The sequence below is a fragment of the Ornithorhynchus anatinus genome, chromosome 16 (assembly GCF_004115215.2).
Source record: "Ornithorhynchus anatinus isolate Pmale09 chromosome 16, mOrnAna1.pri.v4, whole genome shotgun sequence".
Lineage (NCBI taxonomy): Eukaryota > Metazoa > Chordata > Mammalia > Monotremata > Ornithorhynchidae > Ornithorhynchus > Ornithorhynchus anatinus.
Genome location: NC_041743.1, coordinates 5843032 through 5866938, shown reverse-complemented (window position 1 = coordinate 5866938; position 23907 = coordinate 5843032). Strand labels below are relative to the sequence as shown.

The following is a 23907-nucleotide window of genomic DNA, read 5'->3' as shown; positions in this document are numbered from 1 at the left end:
CTAGCTATTTGCAAGCGGGATTTAATACTATCACTTTTTAGTTACTATTCAGCATGTAGGCTCAAGCAGGGGAGCTTGAGTTGGGACAGGAAGTGAAATTGGTATGGCTGATTACCATCTACAATCTGGAGTTGTTGGGGTCTCAGCGTTGTCCCTCTCTCCCTGGAGACAGTCTGCCTGAACTCTGTGACTGAGGCAGTCATCCTCTGAGACAATATGGGATCCAGTTTTTATTTTTATGGTATTTGTTAAGTGCTTATTATGTGCCAGGCACTGTACTAAGTGCTAGGGTAGATACAAGATAATCAGTTTTAATCACATTCATAAGGAAGCAGCATGGCCTAATGGATAGAGCATGGGCTTGGGAGTCAGAAGCTCTTGTTCTGCTGTGTGACCTTGGGCAAGTCACTTTACTTCTCTTGGCTTCAGTTACCTTATCTGTAAAATCAGGATTAAAACTGTGAACCCATTGTGGGACAGGGACTGTATCCAACCCAACTACCTTATATTTACCCCAGAGCTTAGTTCAGGGCCTGACACATAGAACTCACTTAAAAATTGCCACAATTATAGTAATAACAATAATAATAATCACCACTTTACATATTAGGTAACTGAGGCACAGGGAAGTTAAATGATCTGCCCAAGGTTACCCAGAAGACAAGTGGCAGAACAGGGATTAGAACCCATGTCCTTCTGACTCTGAGTCCCATGGTCTATCAACTAGGCCACGCTGCTTCCAGGAGTGAGAAGGGTAAATGCCTATTTTATACTACAGGATGGATCTAAGTTTGGCTGTTTGCCTTATTTTACCTATTGGTAAAACGAGGGTGGCAGGAAAACCGGTTACTGATTGGATGAAGTTTGAAAAATGCTTTGCAGATCTCTGAATGAAAGTTACCAAATAAAAGCAAATGTGATCATATTCCTTTCCAGAGCTAATTAGTTGAATTTCCTAATTTTCTAAGTAACGAGAGCTTAGTGCATCAGAGCTGAGTCACAGGCCACAGTTTCTTCACTGGTCTCCCTGCTGCCAACTTCTCCCAGCAATGAATCCATGGTCCCCGCAGTTTCATCTTCCTGAAACGTCGCTCAGCCCAGGTCTCTCGTCTTCTCAAAATTCTCCAATGGTTGCCCAATTTCCTCCACATCAAGCAAAGCCTTCTTCATCTTCAAAGTCCTCCCAAAATCCCACCTTCTCCAACAGGTCTTTTTTATTATTATTATTGTTAATAATAATAATGATAATACGGATGTGTTATGCGTTAAGCCTATCTGCCAAATATTGTACGAAGTGCTGGGGTAGATATGAGATAATCAGGTCATACGTAGTTCCTGTCCCACATAAAGCTCACGTTCTGAGAGAGAGAGAGAACATGTATTGAAACCCCATTTCACGGATGAGGAAAGAGGAACAGAGAAATTAGCAGCATGCCCAAGGTCACACAGCAAGTAAGTGACAAAGCTGGGATTAGAACTCAGGTTCCCTGACTCCCAGGCCCTGACTAAATAGCAGTACTCTGAATTTTATAAAATCTTAGCCACCTCTTGTACGTATGTATTAATTTATTTTATTCCATCCTAGCAATTGTGCATGTATGCATTTGATTGAGCAATTAATTTATTTATTCTGATTCCACTACTAGAGAATATTTCTATGCTTGTCTCCCAATTAGAGGGTAAACTCCTTGTGGGCAGGGGATGTGTCTTGCATTTCTGTTTTACTTTACAGGGGTTTAGTAGAGTGCATTGCATTCAAGAGATGCTCAGTAAATAGTCAGATCATTTATTGAGTGCTTTGTGCAGAGAACTGTACTAAGCACTTGGGAGAATAAAATAAATGTGGAAGACATGCCCCCTGCCCACAAGGAGTTTTCAATCTAATGGAAGAGAAAGACATAAGTAATTTGTAAATAGGAGGAATAAATACTCAAATAATAGAGTAGGTATATAGGTGCAAACTTTCAGTGAATGGGTGTGAGTACATAAGTGGGGAGATGAGTAAGCTCACTGTGGTCAGGGAATGTGTCTGTTTATTGTTATACTGTACTCTACCAAACACTTAATACAGTGCTCTGCACCCAGTAAGTGCTCAATAAACTTGACTGAATGAATAAATCAATGGAAATGGAAAAGCTAATTGGGGAAACCTTCCTGAAGGCAGCAGGATTTCAGAAGTACTTTGAAATTAGAGAAAACTGGTTGACTGGTGGATGTGAAAGGGGAGGAAATCCCAGGTAGGAAATAGGGAGCAATCTAGGGGTCAGAAGTTGGAGAGTCAGGAATGAGGCAGAGTGAGAATGGGAGGTTGGGAGGTTAGGAGGATGGGAGATCGTGAGCTTGGGCCAACTAGGAGAAAAGATTGGAAAGGCAAGGAGCCACAGAGCTGTTGGAGTGCCTTAAAATCAATAGGCAGAAGCTTCTGTTTTAAGTGAAAATAAAAGGGTAACCATTGGAAGTTTCTGAGTGCAGCGACATGTGCAGAATGACATCTTAGAAAGACAATTAGCAGTCAAATATAGACTGGAGAATGGAGAAACTGGAAGCAGGGAGTCCAGAGGGCAGGAGGATGGAGTAACCATGCCAGAATATGTTAAGTGGCTGGACCAGCATGGTGGCTGTTGGGTGGAGAGGAAGGGAGAGATTTGGGAAATCGATACTACTATTGTTCCTTTTCCTGTTTCTCCTCCTCCTCTTCTTTCTCCTCCTATTACTAGTTATTTCTAAGAGGACACATCCTAACTTGCAGTTTGATTTGCCCTTCAATCTCTGAGTGGAAAAGTATCTCTTGTAGTGGTAATAATAATTTGGTATTTGTTAAGCGCTTACTATGTGCTGAGCACTGTTCTAAGCACTGGGGTAGATACAAGGTAATCAGATTGTCCCACGTAGGGCTCACATTCTTCGACCCCATTTTACAGATGAGGTAACTGAGGGCACAGAGAAATGAAATGACCTGCCCAAGGTCACACTGACACGCGGTGGATCCGGGATTAGAACCCATGACCTCTGACTCCCAAGCCCGTGCTCTTTCCACTGAGCCATGCTGAGTAGCAACAGGAGCAATAGTATCTACCCCAGCACTTAGAACAGTGCTTGGCAAATAGTAAGTGCTTAACAAATGCCATCATTACAAAGTGCTTACCATATGCAGAGCACTGTACTAGAAGCAGCGTGGCTTAGTAGAAGCAGTGTGATTTAGTGGAAAGAGCAGGGACTTGGGGGTCAAGCGTCGTGGGTTCTAATCCTGGCTCCGCCACTTGTCAGTTGTGTGACTTTGGACAAGTCACTTAACTTCTCTGTGCCTCAGTTACCTTATCGGTAAAATGGGGATTAAGACTGTGAGCCCCATGTGGAGCAACCCGATTACCCTATATTTACCTCAATGTTTAGAACGGTGCTTGTCACAGAGTAAGCGCTTAACAAATACCATTGTTATTATTATTATTACTAAGCACTGGGAGAGAATACATTGAACGTTTCCAAATCTGAATGGTTCTGAGAGGGAATCTATCCCATGCACTTGCTTGAAGAATAATAAACATTAAACTGTATCACAATCAACACCCTTTGATTGTCCCGAGTGCTTATTTCAAAGCCTCACACTTTGAAAAAGCTTAAGAAATTTTCGTGTTGGGCTTTCATGATACGATTATAAAACAATAATAGGTAAAGGAGCAATACTAAAAAGTTCAATATTTTGAGTAAAGAAATATTAAACAACTCTTAAAAGGAACGTATAAGCTTGACGACAGGACAGTCAAATAGAGGACTAATGGATTTTCAGATATTAATTAAGTTTGTTTGTGGTATTTCAATGAAAGCTTCATTCTCACCACTGGATGCTCATCTTGCATCAGCTCATTGTCAGTAATGACTTTGCAAAATCCATAACAGTTTGTGCTTGACTGGTGCTTGTTGAGGTAACATGAGTCATGGCATTCATAAAGTTACAGCTGCAGTTAAGATTTCAGGATCAACGATTCTCACACAAAGTGTTACACTGGTAGGTTAATTTTGATGGCTATCTGTCAAAAATTTGCTGAGGTTATTCACGGCTCTGGAATTTCAAGCAGTCTGAGAAAACATTCACCCCATGCACTGTCACCTGCCTCAACACGAAATTTGCTTGGTTTCATTTGAAAGTTAAGACATGGAGAGACACCTTTAGACACAATCCTCTGAACTGTGGAATATTTTTATCCACATTCAATTTCATAGTCAAAAGTCCCCATAATAAAAATGATCTAATTATAAGTCCTCTAAATTTTTAAAGACACCTAGGATGCCAATCTAAAGAATTAGCCCTGGCAAAAGGCAAGAGGAAAGGGTGGATTTTATATGGAACTATTTCTTCATTGAGGGGAGATGGGGTCATCCATGCAGTCCTGCAAGTGATAAGGGGAAAGAGAGGAGATGGTACAAGAGAGGTGTGAGGGAATGAATGAGGATGGGACATTCCCATTCTGTGGGTGGGAGCAGCTTTGGGAAGTTGTCCAAGATCAGGTGAGAAAGGGATTGCAGAGGAAAGAAATGAGGCATTATAGCATCCTGCCTCTTTCCCTTTAAAAACAGCAAAAACATTCTCCCCAATGATGGATAGTCCTGGCAAAATTATGAATGATACTCAGGGAAGAAATAAGAGAAGCAGTAAGGCCTAACAGCCTAGGAGTCAGAAGGTCATGGGTTCTAATCCTGGCTCCACCACTTGTCTGCTGTGTGATCTTGGGCCAGCCACTTTACTTCTCTGTGCCTCAGTTACCTCATCTGTAAAATGGGGATTGAGACCGTGCACCCTGTGTAGGATAGGGACTGTATCCAACTCGATATGCTTGTATCCACCCCAGCGATTAGTACAGTGTCTGGCACATAGTAAACGCTTAACAAATACCATAGTTATGGTTATTAATTATTATTAGTAAAATATTCAATAGTCTCAAAGTCCTTTTATCACTCTGCTCTCTAACTGATCTTCACAATGTTCCTAAATGGAAAGGAAAGGGCAGATACGTGACCCCTGTTTTATATATGAAGAAAAAGAGACCCAAAGACACTTGGTCACCTGATTCCCTGGCTGGTTTGTCCCCAGTTAAGTGCGGAACTGGTTTCACCAAACCTTTCCCCAAAGTCGCATTGGAAGAGCTTTGATTTTCCCTGATTTAGTATTTCATTAGGTTGCCCAATGTCCTGGGTTCAATGAAAGCGGATTTTGGATCACTTGGAAAAGGGTGAATCTCAATCTCTCTCCTACTCACGTCTGCACACACAGAAACACATATGCACACAAACACACACACACATATTCAGAATTTAAAGTAGAGAGAGGTTTTAATCCCTGATCTCTCTCTTCAAGAGGAAATAATCAGTCGTATTTATTGAACTCCTACTATGTGCAGAGCACCATACTAAGCTCTTGGGAAGAGTAAGATATACCAGAGTTGGTCTAAATGTTCCCGGCCCACAAGGAATTTACCTTTCAGATATTACAAAAAACCAACTGATCTAACTGCAGCCCAGAGCTACACAGTACTTCCGTTGGTTTCCGAGGAGAGGGTTTTTTTTTTCCCTCTTTGAACTTCTCCATGTGTTGTTCAGGGTTTTTTTTTTTCTTTCAGTGTTTGTGTTGGCTGGATTCAAACCGCCTTCAGAGTCTTGGTCTGGGGCCAAATGAGAGTCAGCTCCCTGCAAAGTTTCATTGAGAATGCAATCTCATTTTCCAATAGTGTCAGAAGCAAAAGCTCCACCCTGAATCATACTCCCACTACTTTCATTAGCATATCCCAAGCTTTAAAAAGTACTCTCTGTATCCTCAAGGCCACCAGTCATTGATCTTGGAGGGTTCTCCTGGAACAATAAAAATCAATCAGTCCTTCAGTTTCTGCTTTTTTCAGCTCTCTGCCTCCCATCAAATGAGAATGCAACAGGTGGAGAATTTGCCTTTAAATCACTTAGAGGCCGGTACAGTTCCTCGAGAGGAAGAGAGGTCATCCTGGAAGCAGACCGTCATCATGATCATGGCTTTACTGGGACTGCTTTTGTCTAGCACTTCCCTACTCTACTGTTTCTTCCAGCTCAAGGTAAGGAGGCAAAAGCAATGAATTATTGACAGAGTGTTGTTATTATTATTTGTTATTAGTTGTAATTTCTAACATCAGAAGAGGAGTAGAGTGAAGAAATGTATGTGGTAAGGAGCCAGGAATCCTCCTTATCCCTTACCTTGCTGCAAGATTGGGTAAGTTTCTTTACTCTTCTAAGGCCACTTCTGAATGAACTCTAATTTCACTCCCAGAGGGTTGCGTGCAGTATATTTTTATAATTGCCATCGAACACTTTGTGATGCGGCAAACTGGTATTCCTAAGCATCAGTAATTGCTTGCAGAGTACTTAGGGATGCTTGAGAGAAAGATACCATGATTTTATTTCAACCTGCAGTTAGCCACTTGCCTGTATAACTAATGATTAAGGACCAGTAGGAAAGAAAGTTGATTTTTTATTTTGTTACTCAGTAAAATAGGTTGGGTAACCTAGGAATAGTTCTGGATAATAAAATGATTTTGTAGGCTGACATATTTTGGAATTTACCTGGATGGCTGAATTAGGTGCTCAGTGTTTCTGTTTCGCTGGTCGCCTTTTCATTTTCCCTTCATTTAAAGTCTTGTTTCCGTCGGGGGCGCTTTTCTGTGTTGTTTGTTTGAAAGATGTGTACACTACTGAAAGTGAAAGATGTTAGGAGGAAGGCCAAGCTGAGCTGGGCTGAGCGGGAGTAATCCTGGGTTCTCTTCATTCCTGAAAACATCTTATTTGGCTGATCCAACACTCAGGGGCCCTTGAAAGTTCTGAACCCTGAAAAATGAGAAGTCCAGTGGAGAGACAAGGACAAATTTAGATGCTAAGGAAACAAGCTTCCCAATGTTGTTGTGACTTTCTAGGCCACAGAAGCCTTCAGATTGAAGAGATAGTTCCACCACTTGCTGTATTAAAAAGCCAACCCTCACCGGTCTCTAGGCCACGACATAAACATGCTCCCATGAATTAATATAACACCTAATACACTTATCTGTGGTGTCACTACTTATGGCATCTTGCCATCAGTGTTCCTAGACATACACAGTCAGTGTATCTGAGTCAGTCATATCTATCCCTCCCTCAAGAGGGGAGAATGATAAAGCCATAGAGATGATTTGTTTAGTAGACTGGCTTTCAGGAGAAAGGAAGAGGGGAGTTTAGGCAGGAATTGATTGGAAGGCAAATCTAGGGATTGAGAGATTTACAGATAGGAATAAACTCCCTTCTAGATTGTAAGGTTCTTGTGGGCAGGGAACTTGTCTACCAACTCTGTTATATTGTTCTCTCTCAAGCTCTCAGTCCAGTGCTCTGCACACAGTAAGTGCTCAATATGATTGACTGATAGGACAAAAACAGAATAAGAAGATTCTTTGGAGATATTTTTTTCTCTAGACATGGCCTCTTAGGCCGACACAATAGTTCTGAGACAGCAGGTGTCGTGAACAAGCATAGTTTATGGAAATCAAAGGATCAGAGGACCAGGATGGAGGTCATAATAATAATAGCTGTAGTACTGGTTAAGCGCTTACTATGTGCCAGACTCTGTACTAAGCAATGGGGTGGATACAAGCAAACTGGATTGAACACAGTCCCTGTCCCCCATGGCATCACAGTTTAAATCCCTATTTTACAGAAGAGGTAACTGAGGCCCAGAAAACTGAAGTGACTTGCAGGATCACCCAGCAGACAAGTAGTCATCTAAGTCATCCTCTTGCCTCTAGTCTGCTTCCCTATCCCAGACCATTCCCCCTGGCTTACTCTCCTCCTCAGATTAATGGGACTTGGATCACAGATACATTCTGGCTGAAGTAGGAGGAAACCAGAAAATTGGAATTAAACATCTTCTGGTTACTGGGATGCCAGGAACTAGCTTTGGGAAGTACTCTAGATGACTGGCCAGTCAGGCTACAACTCCAGGGGAAAGGAGAAATTAGAGAAGTATAATTAGCTCATGCATTCCTTTTAGCAACAAGACTTCTCTCACTCACTTACCCACAGTTAAGGGCCTTTAGGAAATGGGATGAAGTGGTTGACAGATAGTGAATCATAATTGTGTGGCAGCTGTTCCCTAGAAACAGGGACCATGAGGCTTGGGATTTCTTAAAAATTATTCTTACACTTCCATTTCTGATACACAAAGCCCCAATTTCTAAATTTTGGAGCACTAGTTCTCAAGCTTCGAGAAGCCCAGTTTCCTTTGGGGTTTGTTGAGTCAAAGCAGTTTGGTTGTGAAATTTGTCTTTTCTAACAAAACACTTAGTTGGCAGGTTTATTCCTAAGAAACAGGTTTTGGCAACAGGGTTGAATGTTCACCGTGCAGATCTGGGTTCAAATCCAGAAAAGATCACAAACAAACATGGAATAGAACAGTCCCAGCCCAGATCTTGGGGTGAGCTTTCTGGTTGGCTAAAATGAGAGCACAGTGATGCTGCTATCAAATAAGGATAGCAATTAACTTATACCTGAAAAATATGGACTCAGGCAGCAGACCTGAAGGTTGTTTCATTAGCTCCACTTGGTAAATTGCAAATATCTGTAAAGTAGAAACAAAAGTTCAGACATGTAATCACTTTCAGAGCAGGCTGTCCATCAGAAGACACATTCATTCAGTCATTCAATCACATTTACTGAGGGCTTACTGTGTGCAAAGCACTGTACTAAGCCCTTGGGAGAGTACAATATAAAAACAAACTCCCCACCCACAATGAGCTCAAAGTCTAGAGACAGGGAAGCAGCATGGCTTACTGGAAAGAGCACAGACCTGGGAGTCATATGGCTTGAGTTCTAATCCTGGCTCTGCCAGTCACCTGCTGGGTCCCTTGGGCAAGACACTTAACTTCTCCATGCCTCAATTTCCTCCTCTGTAAAATGGGGTTATCTGTTCTCCTTTCTACTTATGCTGTGAGCCTGCCTCCCATAGGATAGGGACTGTGTCCAACCTGATTCACTTGCATCTACTCCCGCACTTGAACAGTGCTTGACACATAGTAAGTGCTTAACAAATGTCACAATGATAATAATAATACTGCTGCCTGAAAGAGAGCGGTGACCAAGAAAATCCACAACTTCTTTTATTGAAATAAGGGATCAGTTGGCTAGCAACCCTCCAATAGCCTCCCATTTTAAAAGACTGCTGTTGCCCAGGTTTCATTATGTTGGGACAATGAATTTGCAACAATAAATAAACTAGTTCCAAAAAAAGATGGAAATAGCCCTTAAACCTGACCTATTTTTGCCTTTTCTTCCCCACCGTAGCCACCGGAGACCTGCTGGGCTAAAGCAACCTGTGAGTAATCCTTTAAATCTTTACTTCTGGCTTCTCTTTCATCTTTACACTTTCTTGATTCCTAGAGGGTGGGCAATCCCAGAGTTGCAGGCAAAGCGGATCTCAGCAAGAGAGTTGGAGAAGAGATTCAGAGACCGTAGAATCTACTTCTAGTTCTTCCAGTGGTAGACATAGAAATTCTGTATGAACCCCGTGGCATAGCAGGGACTTCTAGAGGGTGGGATTTCTCTGGTCCACTCTGCAGAATCAGATAAATATGGATTTCTTGAAGTGTAGTCTAGGAGGATGAAGTCTCCCTCAAAATAAAGCCAAATTTACCTGGCATCCTCTAAAGGTTTAGGGAGGCAGGAGGTTTTGAGTACCAACCTTTCATCTCTCCTTTGAACCTGTGAGGACAGGGGCCTTTTCTACTTCAACCTTTTCAAGGTTGAAGGGAGAAGTTAGGGAGAAATAGGGGTCTAGATGAATGAGTTTTGCATCTCCTGGACTGTAGCTCTTCTATGGCCGAGGGCAAGTCTACAGTCTAAGCTTCCAGGATCTTCCCCTCTGGGAAGGGAAGAGCTCAGGTTTAAAGTACTCTTGCCAGTCACACCTAGCATCCTTTAAATGAGCTAGGAAATACCTACCCTTACATATGAAGGTCTCTTGAAGCAACTGGGAAACAGTTATCCCTGAGGAAGACATAGCCGAGTCAAAATAATTAGAATATAAGCTCCTTGTAGAATATAAGCTCCTGGAGGGCAGGGAACATGTCTTGTACTTTCATTGTAGTTCCCAAGCACTTAGTATAATGGATCGCATTCTGTAGCACTTGATAAATACCATCACTACTAGTAAAAACACAGACCACTTGGGTAGTAAAAACTCAGGCCACTTGGGCAGTCTCAAGGAGTAAATTGATGATGGTGTCAGGTCCAACTCTAGATCCTTCTTTTATCCTAGCCCTTGTTCCCCGGCCTCAGCTTCTGCCTTAGTAGAGGTAAAGCAAGTGTGTAAAGGAATTTAGAATCTGCAGACAGAATGTTAGCTCACTGGATGGACTGAATTGCCTAGGGAGGGGACTGAATTTTTGAAATAATTTGTCATTCTTCCTTCTTATTTGTCCTTTTTTGATTTCTCAGTGGAAAATTCCCAAGAGGAACTGCTTTGGAATTGGCAAACAATTCCTAACCACATGAATTACTGCATAAAGTCAAGTCAAGATAAGAAGAAGCTGGAAATCCTGCAGGAAGGCCTATACCTAATTTCTGGTCAAGTGGCATCCAATTCAGAATACACTATAGGCAAGCATTTTTCAGTGCAGCTTAGGAATCAAGAGATTGTTCTCAAACATCCAAAGGAGTCCAATATGTCTGATCCTAAACTTTACCTGGATTGCCTTCATCATCTGCACAAGGGAGACACAATTTTTTTGGAATTCAACAATCCTAAATACATCAACAAAGAGCCCAACAATACTTTCTGGCAAATCTTGTTTATGGGGTCTTAGGATCCCGAAGACTTCCCTCACCAATCTCTTCTCCCTAAAAAACATATCCAGGGATGAGGGAGGTTTCAGAATATGTGGTTTCCCCGCATTTGAAAGTTAACAAATTGCTGGTTCTGATCCTTCTTTCTTCCTGTTTTCAACATCTGAGTTTTGGTACTCCTCAAGGATCCAATAAAGCAAATTACTCCATTAAAAATGACAGAAGACATCTTACCGCTGCTGAGCCTGGATCTAGAGGGAAAATATTCTAGGTGAAAAGAAAAGAAGGGTAGTAGGGGTTTGTAAGTAGAGTGGCTTCCTCAAAGAGACTTTTCACCCTGCCAGTTTTCTAGGGCTTCCCCAAAAGCCATGATCCTGAGGAAACGGCTCAGAAAGTTAGAGTTCCCAGGGCGGAAACTTAAGAGTTTATCGGCCTCGTTTCTGAGGTCCAAGGATCCTCCCTGACACTTCCTGTCCCAATCCACTGATTTCCACCAGATTAAAGGGAGGGAACAACCTCACCAGGGAGATCACATTGCAATACTCTACTCATAGAGGTGGCGTACTGATCAGCACGAAGGAGAGTGAATAAAATGCTGACTGCCTCTGAAGCTCTCGGCAGGTTCTCAGAAAAAGATATCCGAGTTGTGAGGATGAAGATGCAGGAAAGGACTGAACATTATGCAGGAAGAGAGCCTGGCCTCTTTATACTCAGGACTAATTGGCGTAAAGGGAATCTGTGGAAGGAAGCAGTTCCTCTTCATTGAATCATCACTTCACAAAGACAGTTCTGTTTCTGTTTTAAGACTCTAAAACCTGTATACGACTAGACATCACTTAACACTTTGTTTTATTGTTAAGCTAGTGAACTGCCTCATTGTTATTATTATTATTAATTATTATTATTATTATCATCATCCTTTAGCAGAATTTAGCTGGGTATTTCACACTGCATAACAGCCTTGAATCTTTCCCTCAGTGTACCTTCTCAATTCTCCACTTCTTTCCAGGAGGCTCAGTGTACATGTTGGGTTTTCTGTAGAAAATATCCTCAAGCCTACCAGCTACTTTCTTTTTTAAATGGTATTTGTTAAGTGCTCACTCTGTGCCAGGCACTGTACTAAGTGCTGGGGTAGATACAGACTAATCAGGTCCATGTCCCACATGGGGCTTATTGTCTTAATCTCCATTTTACAGATGAGGAAACTGAGGTCCAGAGAAGTCAAGTGTCTTGCCCAAGGACACACAGCAGACAAGTGGCAGAGCTGGGATTATGTACCCCGGTGCTTCTATCAGTCCCGTGCTCCATCCATTAGGCAACGGTGCTTGAACTGTGACTCATTCACACATACGAGTTTCAGGGTTATACTGTACTTACCTAGTTGGGTTGAACTTCCAACAAGAGCTGAGTAACTAAGGCTTGGAGGGAGGGGGAAATTTTGGAGGTGAATTAAAAGCTACATTCTGATTACCAGCCAGTCATCCAGCAAGGCTACAGATGGACTGTAGCAAGTCAAGAACCCCTTTCTGGCTTAGTGGAGAAGGAACAGAGTCAGGCATCTGAATGATATACAACCCCGTTTGCTTACCTCTTTCTCAGGAAATTAAAATTGCTCAACTTGTATATTTATAAAACTTTTGTGATGAATAAATGAATATGTTTATCCCTGTAACGTAATGCAAGACTCTTCTTTCTGTATTTACACTCCTCTCCACTCCACCCCCTCACCAAGGATTGGAGGAGAGAGAGGTTACGAGATGTCAAGATGAGAAAGCAAAAGATCTTCAGTGTAATACTGTCTCTTGAATTACACCACAGGTTGGGAATACAACTTGTTAATCCTGTTGCTACTGTATGAACCTCCCTTCACATGCTAAGCGCATCAGTTAGGATGGGACTCTGTTAATGCCATTTGGATTTCAACTTCTTTTCTCTTTAGTCTGTCCTTTGGTTTATTCATCCCAAAACCAATAAATACCTAGATGCATTTTGGTATTCTGAATGCAGCTGGTTTATTTACACTTCTCCATCTCAAATAGTGGGTAATGGTTGTAAACACTTACTACACCTTGAAACTTGGGAAGCAGCATGGCCTACTGTAAAGAGCATTGGCCTGGGAGTCAAAGGACCTGGGTTCTAATCCTGACTCCACCACTTGTGTACTGTGTGACCTTGGGCAAGTCGTTTAACTTCGCTGTGCCTCAGTTCCCTAAGCCACAAAATGGGGATTCAATACCTGTTAACCCTCCTACTTAGAATCAGGCTCACCCCACCTGGGACTTGATTTTTATCTTATCTACCCAGCACTTATTACAGTGCTTGACACAAAGCACTTAAATACCATCATTATTATTATTATTATTATTATCCAATTTAATAAACTCTCTAATTTATAGTTTTAGATCAAAAGGAGCCAAAAGGAGCCAGAAAGGGAGTTGATTACTGAAAATCTTCATAAATTGCACTGGCCAAAGATGCTTGATAGTGAGAATAGACTAGATTTTGGATTTAGCAACTTTGGGGTTTGCAACACTGCAGTTATTCCAGTAACTAACTTCCTGCAGAAAGTTGAAATTATAACCCCAAGATGTCACATGGACCAATGCAACCCAAATGCTTTACTGACCTCATTTTATGTCTCATGAAATAGGCTCAGAGAGTTTAAGTGACTGACCTAAGATCATATGTGAAGTTAGCTGAAGAATTGGGAACAAGATTCAAAGCCTTAGCTCTCTCTTGGCCCTTCTGGCCATCAGCTCCCTCTAGACTTTAAGCTCCTTGTGGGCAGGGAACATGTTTACCAATTCCGTTGCAGTGTATTCTCCCAAGAGCTTAGTACAATGTTCTGCATAGAGTAAGTACTCAATAAATTCACTGATTATTCACCCTGCCTTAGGTCTCTTCAGTTGTGCAGGTTTAGGGGCCTTTGGTTTCGATTCTATGGGGGACAATTCCAAGACTCAGCTTTAAGAGGTTGGCTAGTAGCAGCAGTTGGAGCAAAGTCTGACTGGAATTAAATATAACCTAGACTTGATCTTACAGAGAAAGGATCAAGTTCAGGCTGTTTTTGGTAAACTTATGCTGCAGCGGGTAAACTGATGTTTTGCAGTTCCTAGGAATGAAATATCAGGGAAATAGAAGCCTATTTCTATCACAGTCCAAATCTCACCTTTAATGACAGACAGATGAGGGCCCTGGTAACATAACCACTTCTGGATAACAATCAATCAATCATATTTATTGTGCACTTTCTGTGTGCAGAGCGCTGTACTAAGCACTTGGGAGAGTACAATATAACAAAATGATAGAGTTGGTTGACACATCCCCTGCCCACAACAAGCTCAATGACATTAATACAAATAAATTGAGCCTATGTACTGTGGAGATGATGGAGGGGTGAATTAAGGGAGAAAATCCAAGGGCAGAGGTGATGCAAAAGGATGTGGGAGAAGAGGAAATGAGGGCTCAGTCAGGGAAGGCCTCATGGAGGGGATGTAACTTCAATAAGACTTTGAAGATGGGAAGAGTAATTGTCTGTTGGCTCCAAAGAGGGAGGGTGTTCCAGGCTTGAAGCAGAAGTGAACCTCTTCAAGGGTTGTTCTAAAAGACTCCTGAAGGGCATCAGTGCAGAAAGACATGAAGGCTCTCTCTTTTTCTGTCAACAAGGCAAGTGGTCTTTGAGAATGACTCTCCAAGAGGTTCAACGAGTTAGTCCTTTCTTCTTCACCATTTTAGCCTTTGCTAAGCAGATTCAGAACAAGGGAAAATGTAGATTTTTATGGGGTCAGAAGGCAAAAGATCATTTGCAGTTTATACTCCCCTTTTTATAGCATTAGAATGAGAAAGGATTGCCATTATTTTCATGATTGGGTCTTCACTTGGTTAAACAAAAACCAGAGCAGTAGGAAACAGGGTTCCAGCAAATGAAGCTGAGGAGATCTTTTACAGTTCCCATCTATTTCCCGTGGAACGACATGGTCCAGCTATAGATTTCCGTTTTCATTCAAACTGGCCCATCTGAAGCACTCTGGGAAGTACATCCTAGGTGGTACTTCAAGGATGACCTTTTTATGCACACAGGTTGGAAAGGAGTGAGAAGCAGTGTGCCTAGTGGATAGAGCACAAGCCTTGGAGTCAGAAGGCCCTGGCTTCTAATCCTGGTTCTCCACTTGTCTGCTGTGTGTGACTCTGGGCAAGTGACTTAACATCTCTGTGCCTCATATCTCTGTCCCTTTAGATTCTAACCTCGCTATAGGCAGGGAATGTGTCTGTTATATTGTACTCTCTCCAGCACTTACTGCAGTGCTCTGCACATAGGAAGAGCTCAATAAACACGATTGACTGACTGGCTGACTCAGTTACTTCATCTGTAGGATAAGACTATGAGCCCCTTGTGGGACATGGACTGTGTCTAACCTGACTAGCTTGTAACTACCCCAGTGCTTAGTACAGTGCCTGGCACATAGTGAGTGCTTAACAAATACCATAAAAAAAGTTGCACATTAGGTCTTTTGGCTTCACCTACTCCCCCAGTCACAAATCTCTCCATCCACCACATTGTCCTGGAACATGAAGGGCAGTGGTAAATATGGTAGAGATATATAAGGGTCATATATATGAAGGGTAAATACCGTAGTCCAGTTCCTCAGGGTTTCAGTGACTAAGACCTATTCTGTAAGTAGGGATTCAAGCATCCTGATTTCTTGGTTGGGAATCAGAGAAGGTGAAGGGAAAGACAACCAGGTAGGCAAACAAGGAGGGTAGGGAGATGGTTGTATTTTAGCCATTCTCAGAGAAAGCAAAATCTCAGAGCTAATATGCTGCATTGGGAAAAGTTCAAAGTACTGGAGAAAAAAACACCGATTTGGGGTTCTCTCGACAGGGGGTGAAGAGCATGTGGAAGAAGGATTTTACCCAATCTCAGATACAGGACATTTTTAGGGTGGGTCCAGGGGCGAGGGGTTGGAACCTGAGTTCTTGGCTAGTTTGGGGGAACCTAAGATCTAGAGCCCTTCCTTCTGTCATCAGTAAAGCCCCAAACAGCCCAAGGAGTCAGAACAGGAAATGACAGCTCGCAGATCCTTCCTTTCCATCATCTTCCCTCTTGGGCCTCCTACAAATGTGAAAGGGATTTTTTTTTTGATGGAAAGATGATGCAATCCTAGGACTCCAGACAGATGGCATTCGCTGAGCTTCCTTTTCCAGACAGGGTTAAGGCCTCCTCTGCCCTTTTTTTTTTCCAGTTCTGCTTTCACAATGAATGTAGAGAGAAGAGACCAAAACAGAGGGGAGGAAAAACAGACTCAAGTTCTTGGTCAGGAATATTCTCAAGTTCTGCACAAATCCAGAGGATATCTGGGTATGCTAACTGGCCCGTTTACCCATCACTTGGATTTCCTTTTTCTATATCTGTCTTTTTTCTGTTTCCAAGTGCTAACTTCTTCAAAAAAGGGATGTTCCACTACTCACGGGAACTATTTGAAGTTAGACTGAGTGCACATGACTTGGACCGTGTACGACTACAAATTATTCAGATCATTTAGATTGCTAAGTACATTTAGCTTCAAATATCTGGCCATTTCATTTGAAAGTATTTTTTCTCACCTGAATTAGTGAGTTAGTTGAAATCAAAGGGCATTTTAGATGCCTGTATTGGTTTAATCATGTGATGGTTTGGCCTAGGTATAAAGTCTCATTTCATGAAGTGACGTCTTTGGACAGTAAGTGACCCTCTTGATGGAGAGGTCATCAGTTGGAGAAATGGGGTCACTATTGCCTGATGTGATACCCCAAAATAAGGGAAGCAGCATGGTCTAGTGGATAAAACATGGGCCTGGGACCGAGAGAACCTAGGTTCTAATCCTGCCTCCACAACATGTCTGCTGTGTGACCTTAGGCAAGTCAGCATGGTGAAGTGGATAGAGCACGGGTCTGGGAGTCAGAAGATCATGGATTCTAGTAAATAAATGATTGACTGACTGACTGAAGGGGAAGCCTCTTCCTAAGAGTCAAAATAATCAATCGATGGTATTTACTGAGCACTTAATCTGTGCTCGGCTCTGTTCTAAGTGCTTGGGAAAGTACAGAGTTGGTAGATGAAAGCTCTACTCACAAAGAGTTTACAGTGGACAGAAGTTAAAGAATTCCTTAGCAATGGGGAAACTGAGGCAGAATGTTTGGTAACAGGGACAAGGGAGGAATAAAATTAAAGTCCCAGCTCCTGATGCAATGAATTAGCTATTAACCAAGGGGGGAGATTGAGAAGCAGCATGACCTAGTGGATAGAACATGGGCCTAGGCGTCTAATCCCTGGGTTCTGGGTTCTAATCCCGGCTTTGCCACTTGCCGGCTGTGTGACCTTGGGGGAGTCAATTTACTTCTCTGGGCCTCAGTTCCCTCATCTGTAAAATGGGATATAAAGACCATGAGCCCCATGTGGGACAGGGACTGTGCCCTACTCAATTATCTTGTATCTACCCCAATCCTTAGTTCAGTACCAGAAACACAGTTAAGTGCTTAGCAAATACCATAAAAAAAGATGACTTGAGAACCTGAGGCTCAGCTTTTGCGGAGGTGATTAGTGAAACTCACAGGATCTGGCTTTTAGTTTCTCTGATTGTAATATCTGTCCACATTTGCCTGGAAACTCAACTCTCTTTTTAGAGTAGATCTAAAATGGTATTTATTAAGCACTTATTGTGCTCAGAGCGCTAGACTAAGCGCTTGGGAAAGTACTCTTCTCTAAGTGAGAGACACATCTCTGCCCATTCTCCCAGCCTGGAAATTAGCAGGGAAAGTTGGGCTCATTTGAAATGTACAGCTTCCAAATCTGTTCAGGAATCACCAGGGAGGGAGGAAACAAGTCTCTTGAATCTAAACTCCCCCCAGACGACATTGACTACAAGCATCAGGGTTACCCTTTCCCTCTTCTTTTTCTTTCTCTGCCACTGGTACCTGGGGTCACAGTGATATACAAACCTTATCTCTCGAGTGGAGTGGTATTCCAGGAAAGGAAAGAGCTAGAGAAGGGATCCAAAGACACTTGAAGCCAAACTGCCTCTTGGGTTTCCTCTTCTCCTGCTCCCTTTTGCGTCCCCCTAACTTGCTCCCTTTATTCAGCCCCCCTCCCAGCCCCAGAGCACTTATTTACATATCTGTAATTTTATTTATTTATAGTAATGCCCAACTCCCCCTCTAGACTGTAAGTTCATTGTGGGCAGGTAATATGTCTGTTATATTGTTATATTTTACTCTACCAAGCATTTAGTAAAGTGCTCCCGATTAGACTGTAAGCCCGTCAAAGGGCAGGGACTGTCTCTATCTTCATTCAATAGTATTTATTGAGCGCTTACTATGTGCAGACCACTGTACTAAGCGCTTGGGATGAACAAGTCGGCAACAGATAGAGACAGTCCCTGCCGTTTGACGGGCTTACAGTCTAATCGGGGGAGACGGACAGACAAGAACAATGGCAATAAACAGAGTCAAGGGGAAGAACATCTCGTAAAAACAATGGCAACTAAATAGAATCGAGGCGATGTACAATTCATTAACAAAATAAATAGGGTAATGAAAATATATACAGTTGAGCGGACGAGTACAGTGCTGTGGGGATGGGAAGGGAGAGGTGGAGGAGCAGAGGGAAAAGGGGAAAATGAGGGTTTAGCTGCGGAGAGGTAAAGGGGGGATGGCAGAGGGAGTAGAGGGAGAAGAGGAGCTCAGTCTGGGAACACCTCTTGGAGGAGGTGAGTTTTAAGTAGGGTTTTGAAGAGGGAAAGAGAATCAGTTTGGTGGAGGTGAGGAGGGAGGGCGTTCCAGGACCGCGGGAGGGCGTGACCCAGGGGTCGACGGCGGGATAGGCGAGACCGAGGGACAGTGAGGAGGTGGGCGGCAGAGGAGCGGAGCGTGCGGGGTGGGTGGTAGAAAGAGATAAGGGAGGAGAGGTAGGAAGGGGCAAGGTGATGGAGAGCCTTGAAGCCTAGAGTGAGGAGTTTTTGTTACCTGTATCTGTTACCGATTTGTACATTCCAAGCGCTTAGTACAATGCTCTGCACATAGTAAGTGCTCAATAAATACTATAGAATGAATGAAGTGCTCTACACACGGTAAGCACTCAATAAATACGATGTACTGACGGACTATTTTGCAATATTCTCTCCCTTTGTGAGCAAAGACAGAAGTCCATGAAATGATCCATCCTCCACTATCGGCCTTCCTTTTCGTGACTGCGGAAGAGATGGTAAGTTAGTTGAGCACTGATTCAAACCTTGAATGAATTGGGGTGGGTCAAGAGGAGGGAGTGTAGAAAAATGGGAAGATATATGTGTTTGTGTGGAGGGGGGGATGAAGGGAGAGAATGAGAGAAGAGGAGGGAATGGAGAGATGAACAGTGCTCTGCACATAGTAAGCGCTCAATAAATACTATTGAATGAATGAATGAACAGTTGAGAGTACTGGGGAGTAACTCAGTAGCTGTGCAGTGGGGTAGAAACATGAGGAGGTGTTTGTGGTTTTTTCCCCAACCACCCTGTGTGACTTTTTTATGCCTGTTCTCTCCTGACGGCGAAAGGAAAGCTTGCCAAACCACCACGCTCCTATATACTGCTGCCAGCTCCATGGATCTTCCATTTGGGAAGGCTTCTGCTAGCAGATCTTTTAATTATTCAATCAGGGGTGTTTAATGAGTGCTGTGTGCACAACACTGTACTAAGCGGTTGGGAGAGTGTGATAGAGTTACAGATACAATCTCTGCCCTATCCGGTGGGAGAGGCAGATGTTAAAATAAGTTACAGATGGGGGAAAGGGCAGAATATAAGGATGTGCATATCAGTGCTGTGGGAGTGAGGCAAGTACCCAAGTTTTGAGCTAGTATGGACCCAGGAGCCTAGGTGACACTGGAGGTATTACTCATTGTTCATCACGATATCAGATATTGTGATAATGCATCTCCAGGCTTATTCTCACAATTTGGGCAACCATTCTTATAATTTTAGGACAAGCATTTAGAAATGCTCTGAAAGTCCCATAGGATGCAGTATGCTTGGGTATTTCTTCTAAGAGCTGACACACCCCAAATGTTATCAGATCGCTTCTCACTTACGTGAACAGACAGATGTTTGGTAGACTATTACCCCATCTCAGCTGCAGATCCTGGCATATTTGAGAGATGTTCTCCAAAACGAAACGCACAGGGCTTTGATTTTCTTTCCCAGCAGGGAGCATAAACTAGTGAAACAATAAAAACAAAACAAAAAACCCCAATTTTTTTGGTTTAGATATTTTTGTGGGGTCTGGAAAAACAAAGTAGGCCCCCTCAGTGTCAGTGTTTATGAGTGGGATGCCTTTCAATAATAATAATGTTGGTATTTGTTTAGTGCTTACTATGTGCCGAGCACTGTTCTAAGCACTGAAGTAGATACAAGGTAATCCGGTTGTCCCACGTGGGGCTCACAGTCTTCATCCCCATTTTACAGATGAGGTCACTGAGGCACAGAGAAGTGAAGTGACTTGACAAGGTCACAAAGCTGGCAAGTGGCAGAGCTGAGATTCAAACCCATGACCTCTGACTCCCAAGCCCGGGCTCTTTCCTCTAAGCCACACTTTTCTTAAGTCTCTAAGAAGTCGGGGGAGAATACAATTTCATATACTCTGTAAGGGAGTTCAGAGAATAGTTTGATAACAATTATGATGACTTTTAGACTCTCTTCCCTGCCCATCTTTTGACCAAGAACATTTACAAAGAGTTCCTTGTGAGTTGAAGGCGATGATTTTCACCTTTCATTTGGCTTCTTGAAGACTGTCCTAGGTTTGGACAGGAGAAGGATGGTCAGAGCTCTGGGGTCAATGAGTTGATTCACTCTCCATAAATTTTTCTTTCTTGGGTGCCAGAGAAAGAACCAAAGCCTATAAGGAGCAATCGAGGAGGCTCTTGGAATTGTCTACACCTCTAGCATACCCCAGAATGGGGTCTTAGATATGGATCCTGGGCTCCCATAATGGGTCAGGCCTTGGTTTACTTTCAAAGTTCCCAGAATAAGTTCCTGGGCTCTGAAGTGAAGGCTGGAAGGGAGACTTGTTGAAGGGCAGCCAGTGAGGAGGGTGTGATTTCTTGGCGAGATGCGTGGAGGAGGTTAGGATGCCAGGTCAATGTGGGTGCAAGGCAGAATCAGAACCCAAGCCCTCTGACTCCCAGGCCCATGCTCTTTCCACTAGGCCACCTTCTCTTTATTAACTCACGTGGTTTCCACTATCTCCTTTTTTCAGGTGACTCCCCAAACTGCATGTCTCATTTACTGTACAATCACATATTTCCTTTGGCTTCACTTAGATGACCCCCTGAGCAGTACTGCCTTGTGGAAAGAGCATGAAGCTGGGAGCTGGGGACCTGGTCTCTAATCCCGCTCTGTCATTGTCCCACTGTGAGACCTTAGGTAACTCATTTCACCTCTCTGTGCTTCATCTGTCACATGTAGTTAAGATAGCTCTCTGACCCTCCCTCTAAGATTGATTGTCTTGATCTGATCATTTGGATTTAAAAGTTTACTATGCAGAGCACTAAACTAAGTGCTTGAGAGAATATAATATAACAATAAACAGACACATTCCCTACACTCTTCCAGAAACTTTCCAGATTCTCTGAGTGTCAACTGACACACACTACAAAAATTCCTTATGCTTGCCACTTACTAGGTGAAAAAATTTCCTTTTTTTCCCTACCATTTCTTACTCATAAAGGCATTCTATGATTATTGTTCCAGCCCAGGCAATCTAGCCTCTTAGTCATTTCAATTACTGTGGCTGACTTTCTGTACTTGGCTTATTTATTCACTGGTGCATGTTAGTTTTATCTATTTTCACATATTTTTAATGGCTTTTTGAGGGCTTATCTTTCCCCATGGATTGTAAACAATATTAATAATTGTGGGGTTCGTTAAGCGCTAAGTGCCAAGCCTTGTGTTAAGTCCTGGGGTAGACACAGTGCATTTAGATGAACCATAGTCCCAGTCCCATCTCAGACACACGGTGTAAGGGGGAAAGGAGAACAGGAATTTATCCTCATTTTACAGCTGAGGAAACTGAAGCACATAGAAGTTAGCTGACTTTCCCAAGGTTACCACCAGGCAAGCTGATATTAAAATCTGCATCTCAACTCTCAGTCCCGCTGCTTCTCTTGGGCTTCATGGATTGTGTTATGTACTTTTTTCCCAAAGTATTTGTTAAGGGGTTATTCTCTGCCAGGCACCGTACTAAGTGCTGGGGTAGATACAAGCTAATCAGGTTGGACATGGTCCCTGTCCCTCATAGGGTTCACAATCTTAATCTCCATTTTACAGATGAGGGAACTTGGGCACAGAGAAGCTAAGTGACTTGCCCAAAGTCACACAGCAGACAAGTGGTGGAACTGGAATTGGAACCCAGGTCCTTCTGACTCCCAGGCCTGTGCTCTATCCACTAGGCCAGGCTTATTTCTGAATGTTCACTCACCGTACAGGACACCGTTAAGTTCTCAGTACCTTTAATGATGATGTTGACAAGGATCCAGAGCAGTTTGAGTTCAGTTTCTCAATCAAGTGACCCAGAAGCCTACGTGGGTGAACATAGGGGAAATGTTAATAATGGCAGAGAACTATTGTTCAGGGACTTTTGTACTCGCCTTTAGTTATTCTTTTCTTATTGGTGGGGAACCAGAAGTACGAAGAAGTCATCAAGTTCCAGCAGTCACCACCACTTTCCTTTTTCACAGCAAGGCTTACTGCAGCCTTCCTTGTCTGCTCCAAAACAAGAAGATTTCCATTTCCAACTTATGTTGTTTTCCAGGTTCTTATATTCTTTTTCAATGTAAAAACAAACCCCGTAGGGGTGTTTCCATCTGAAATAATTTCCACCTTCCAAGGCTATTTTTAAATCTTGGCATTTCTGACTTCTAAGGCAAACATTTCTACTCCTCCCTGAAGCATGTGAACTCTCCAATGAAGTGAGTTGGGGCTAAAGAGGAAGCTAAAGCCATGATGAAAATGATTAAAATAAGCAAACAAAGATCTGGGAAGAGGAAGGTTTGGGATTTTATTCTTTCTATTCACTTCTGGCAATTTAAATTTTCTGGAAGCCTTGACAGATGTATTCAGTAAAAAATCTCTTCTGGTGACCTTGTGTATAGGAGGTGATTTCAATATTCCATTGGACAGCTATAGGATTTGATGCAGTTTGCATAGAGAAAAATTAATTAGCAAATGCTTTTTTTCCTGGAAGAGATTATGCAAGTACATTTATGTTTGTATTATATATACATGGGCATATATGCTCTTTAATGGGTTTAACGATCAGGAAAATGTAATATATTTATAAGATATAGCATTCATTAAATTCTTGAGAAAGTTGGAGAAGGCTTAGTAGGCAGCAACAAAGATAACTTTTAGGTGGAAAACAGAACTTTAGGAAGGAAAAGTTAAAGGAATTAGAGTTACTTGGGTTCATGGGACACAGTTGACAGGTGACTGAATATGGATTTGTAAGGAAAATAAACCAATGAACAGCATGAGGTCATTGTGGTAGCTATCAAAGGGGTGGCAACCAAAGGAGTGAGGAGCAGCATGACCTAGAGGAAAGAGAATAGGCCTGGGAGTCAGAGGACCTGGGTTCTTATTCCAGCTCTGCTGTGTGAACTTGCCTCACTTTCCTCATCTGTAAAATGGGGGTTCAATGTCTGTTCTCCCTCCTACTTAGACTGTGAGACAAGGACTGTTTCCACCCCTGATTATCCTATATCTACCCCAGTACTTAGTATAGTGCTTGGCACGCAGTTAAGTGCTTAACGAATTCCATAAATATTATATGAATTTCAGTCTTTTTTGCTGTTAGGTCTTGAAGGAATGATTTGGTCTCTGCTTCCTCTTAAGCTCTTGGTAGGTACAGTCCTCTAGACTGTAAGCTCATTGTGAACAGGGAATATGTCTTCTAACTCTGTTGCAAGGAAGCCGCGTGGACTGAGAAGAGCAGCGTGGACTAGCGGAAAGAGCATAGGGCTGGGAATCAGAGGAACTGGCTTCTAATCTTGGCTGCGCCACTTACCTGCTGTGTGAACTTGAG

General features: G+C 42.6%; 1 protein-coding gene across 1 annotated transcript; it reads left to right on the top strand.

The window, feature by feature from the left end:
- The first annotated feature begins 5812 nt into the window (after positions 1-5812).
- TNFSF18 (TNF superfamily member 18) lies at positions 5813-11964 on the top strand. The gene is made up of 3 exons (XM_003430859.4): positions 5813-6077; positions 9322-9352; positions 10474-11964. The coding sequence occupies exons 1-3, from the start codon at positions 5910-5912 to the stop codon at positions 10839-10841; spliced, it is 567 nt and encodes a 188-aa protein (XP_003430907.1). The 5' UTR covers positions 5813-5909; the 3' UTR covers positions 10842-11964.
- The last annotated feature ends 11943 nt before the right edge of the window (positions 11965-23907 follow it).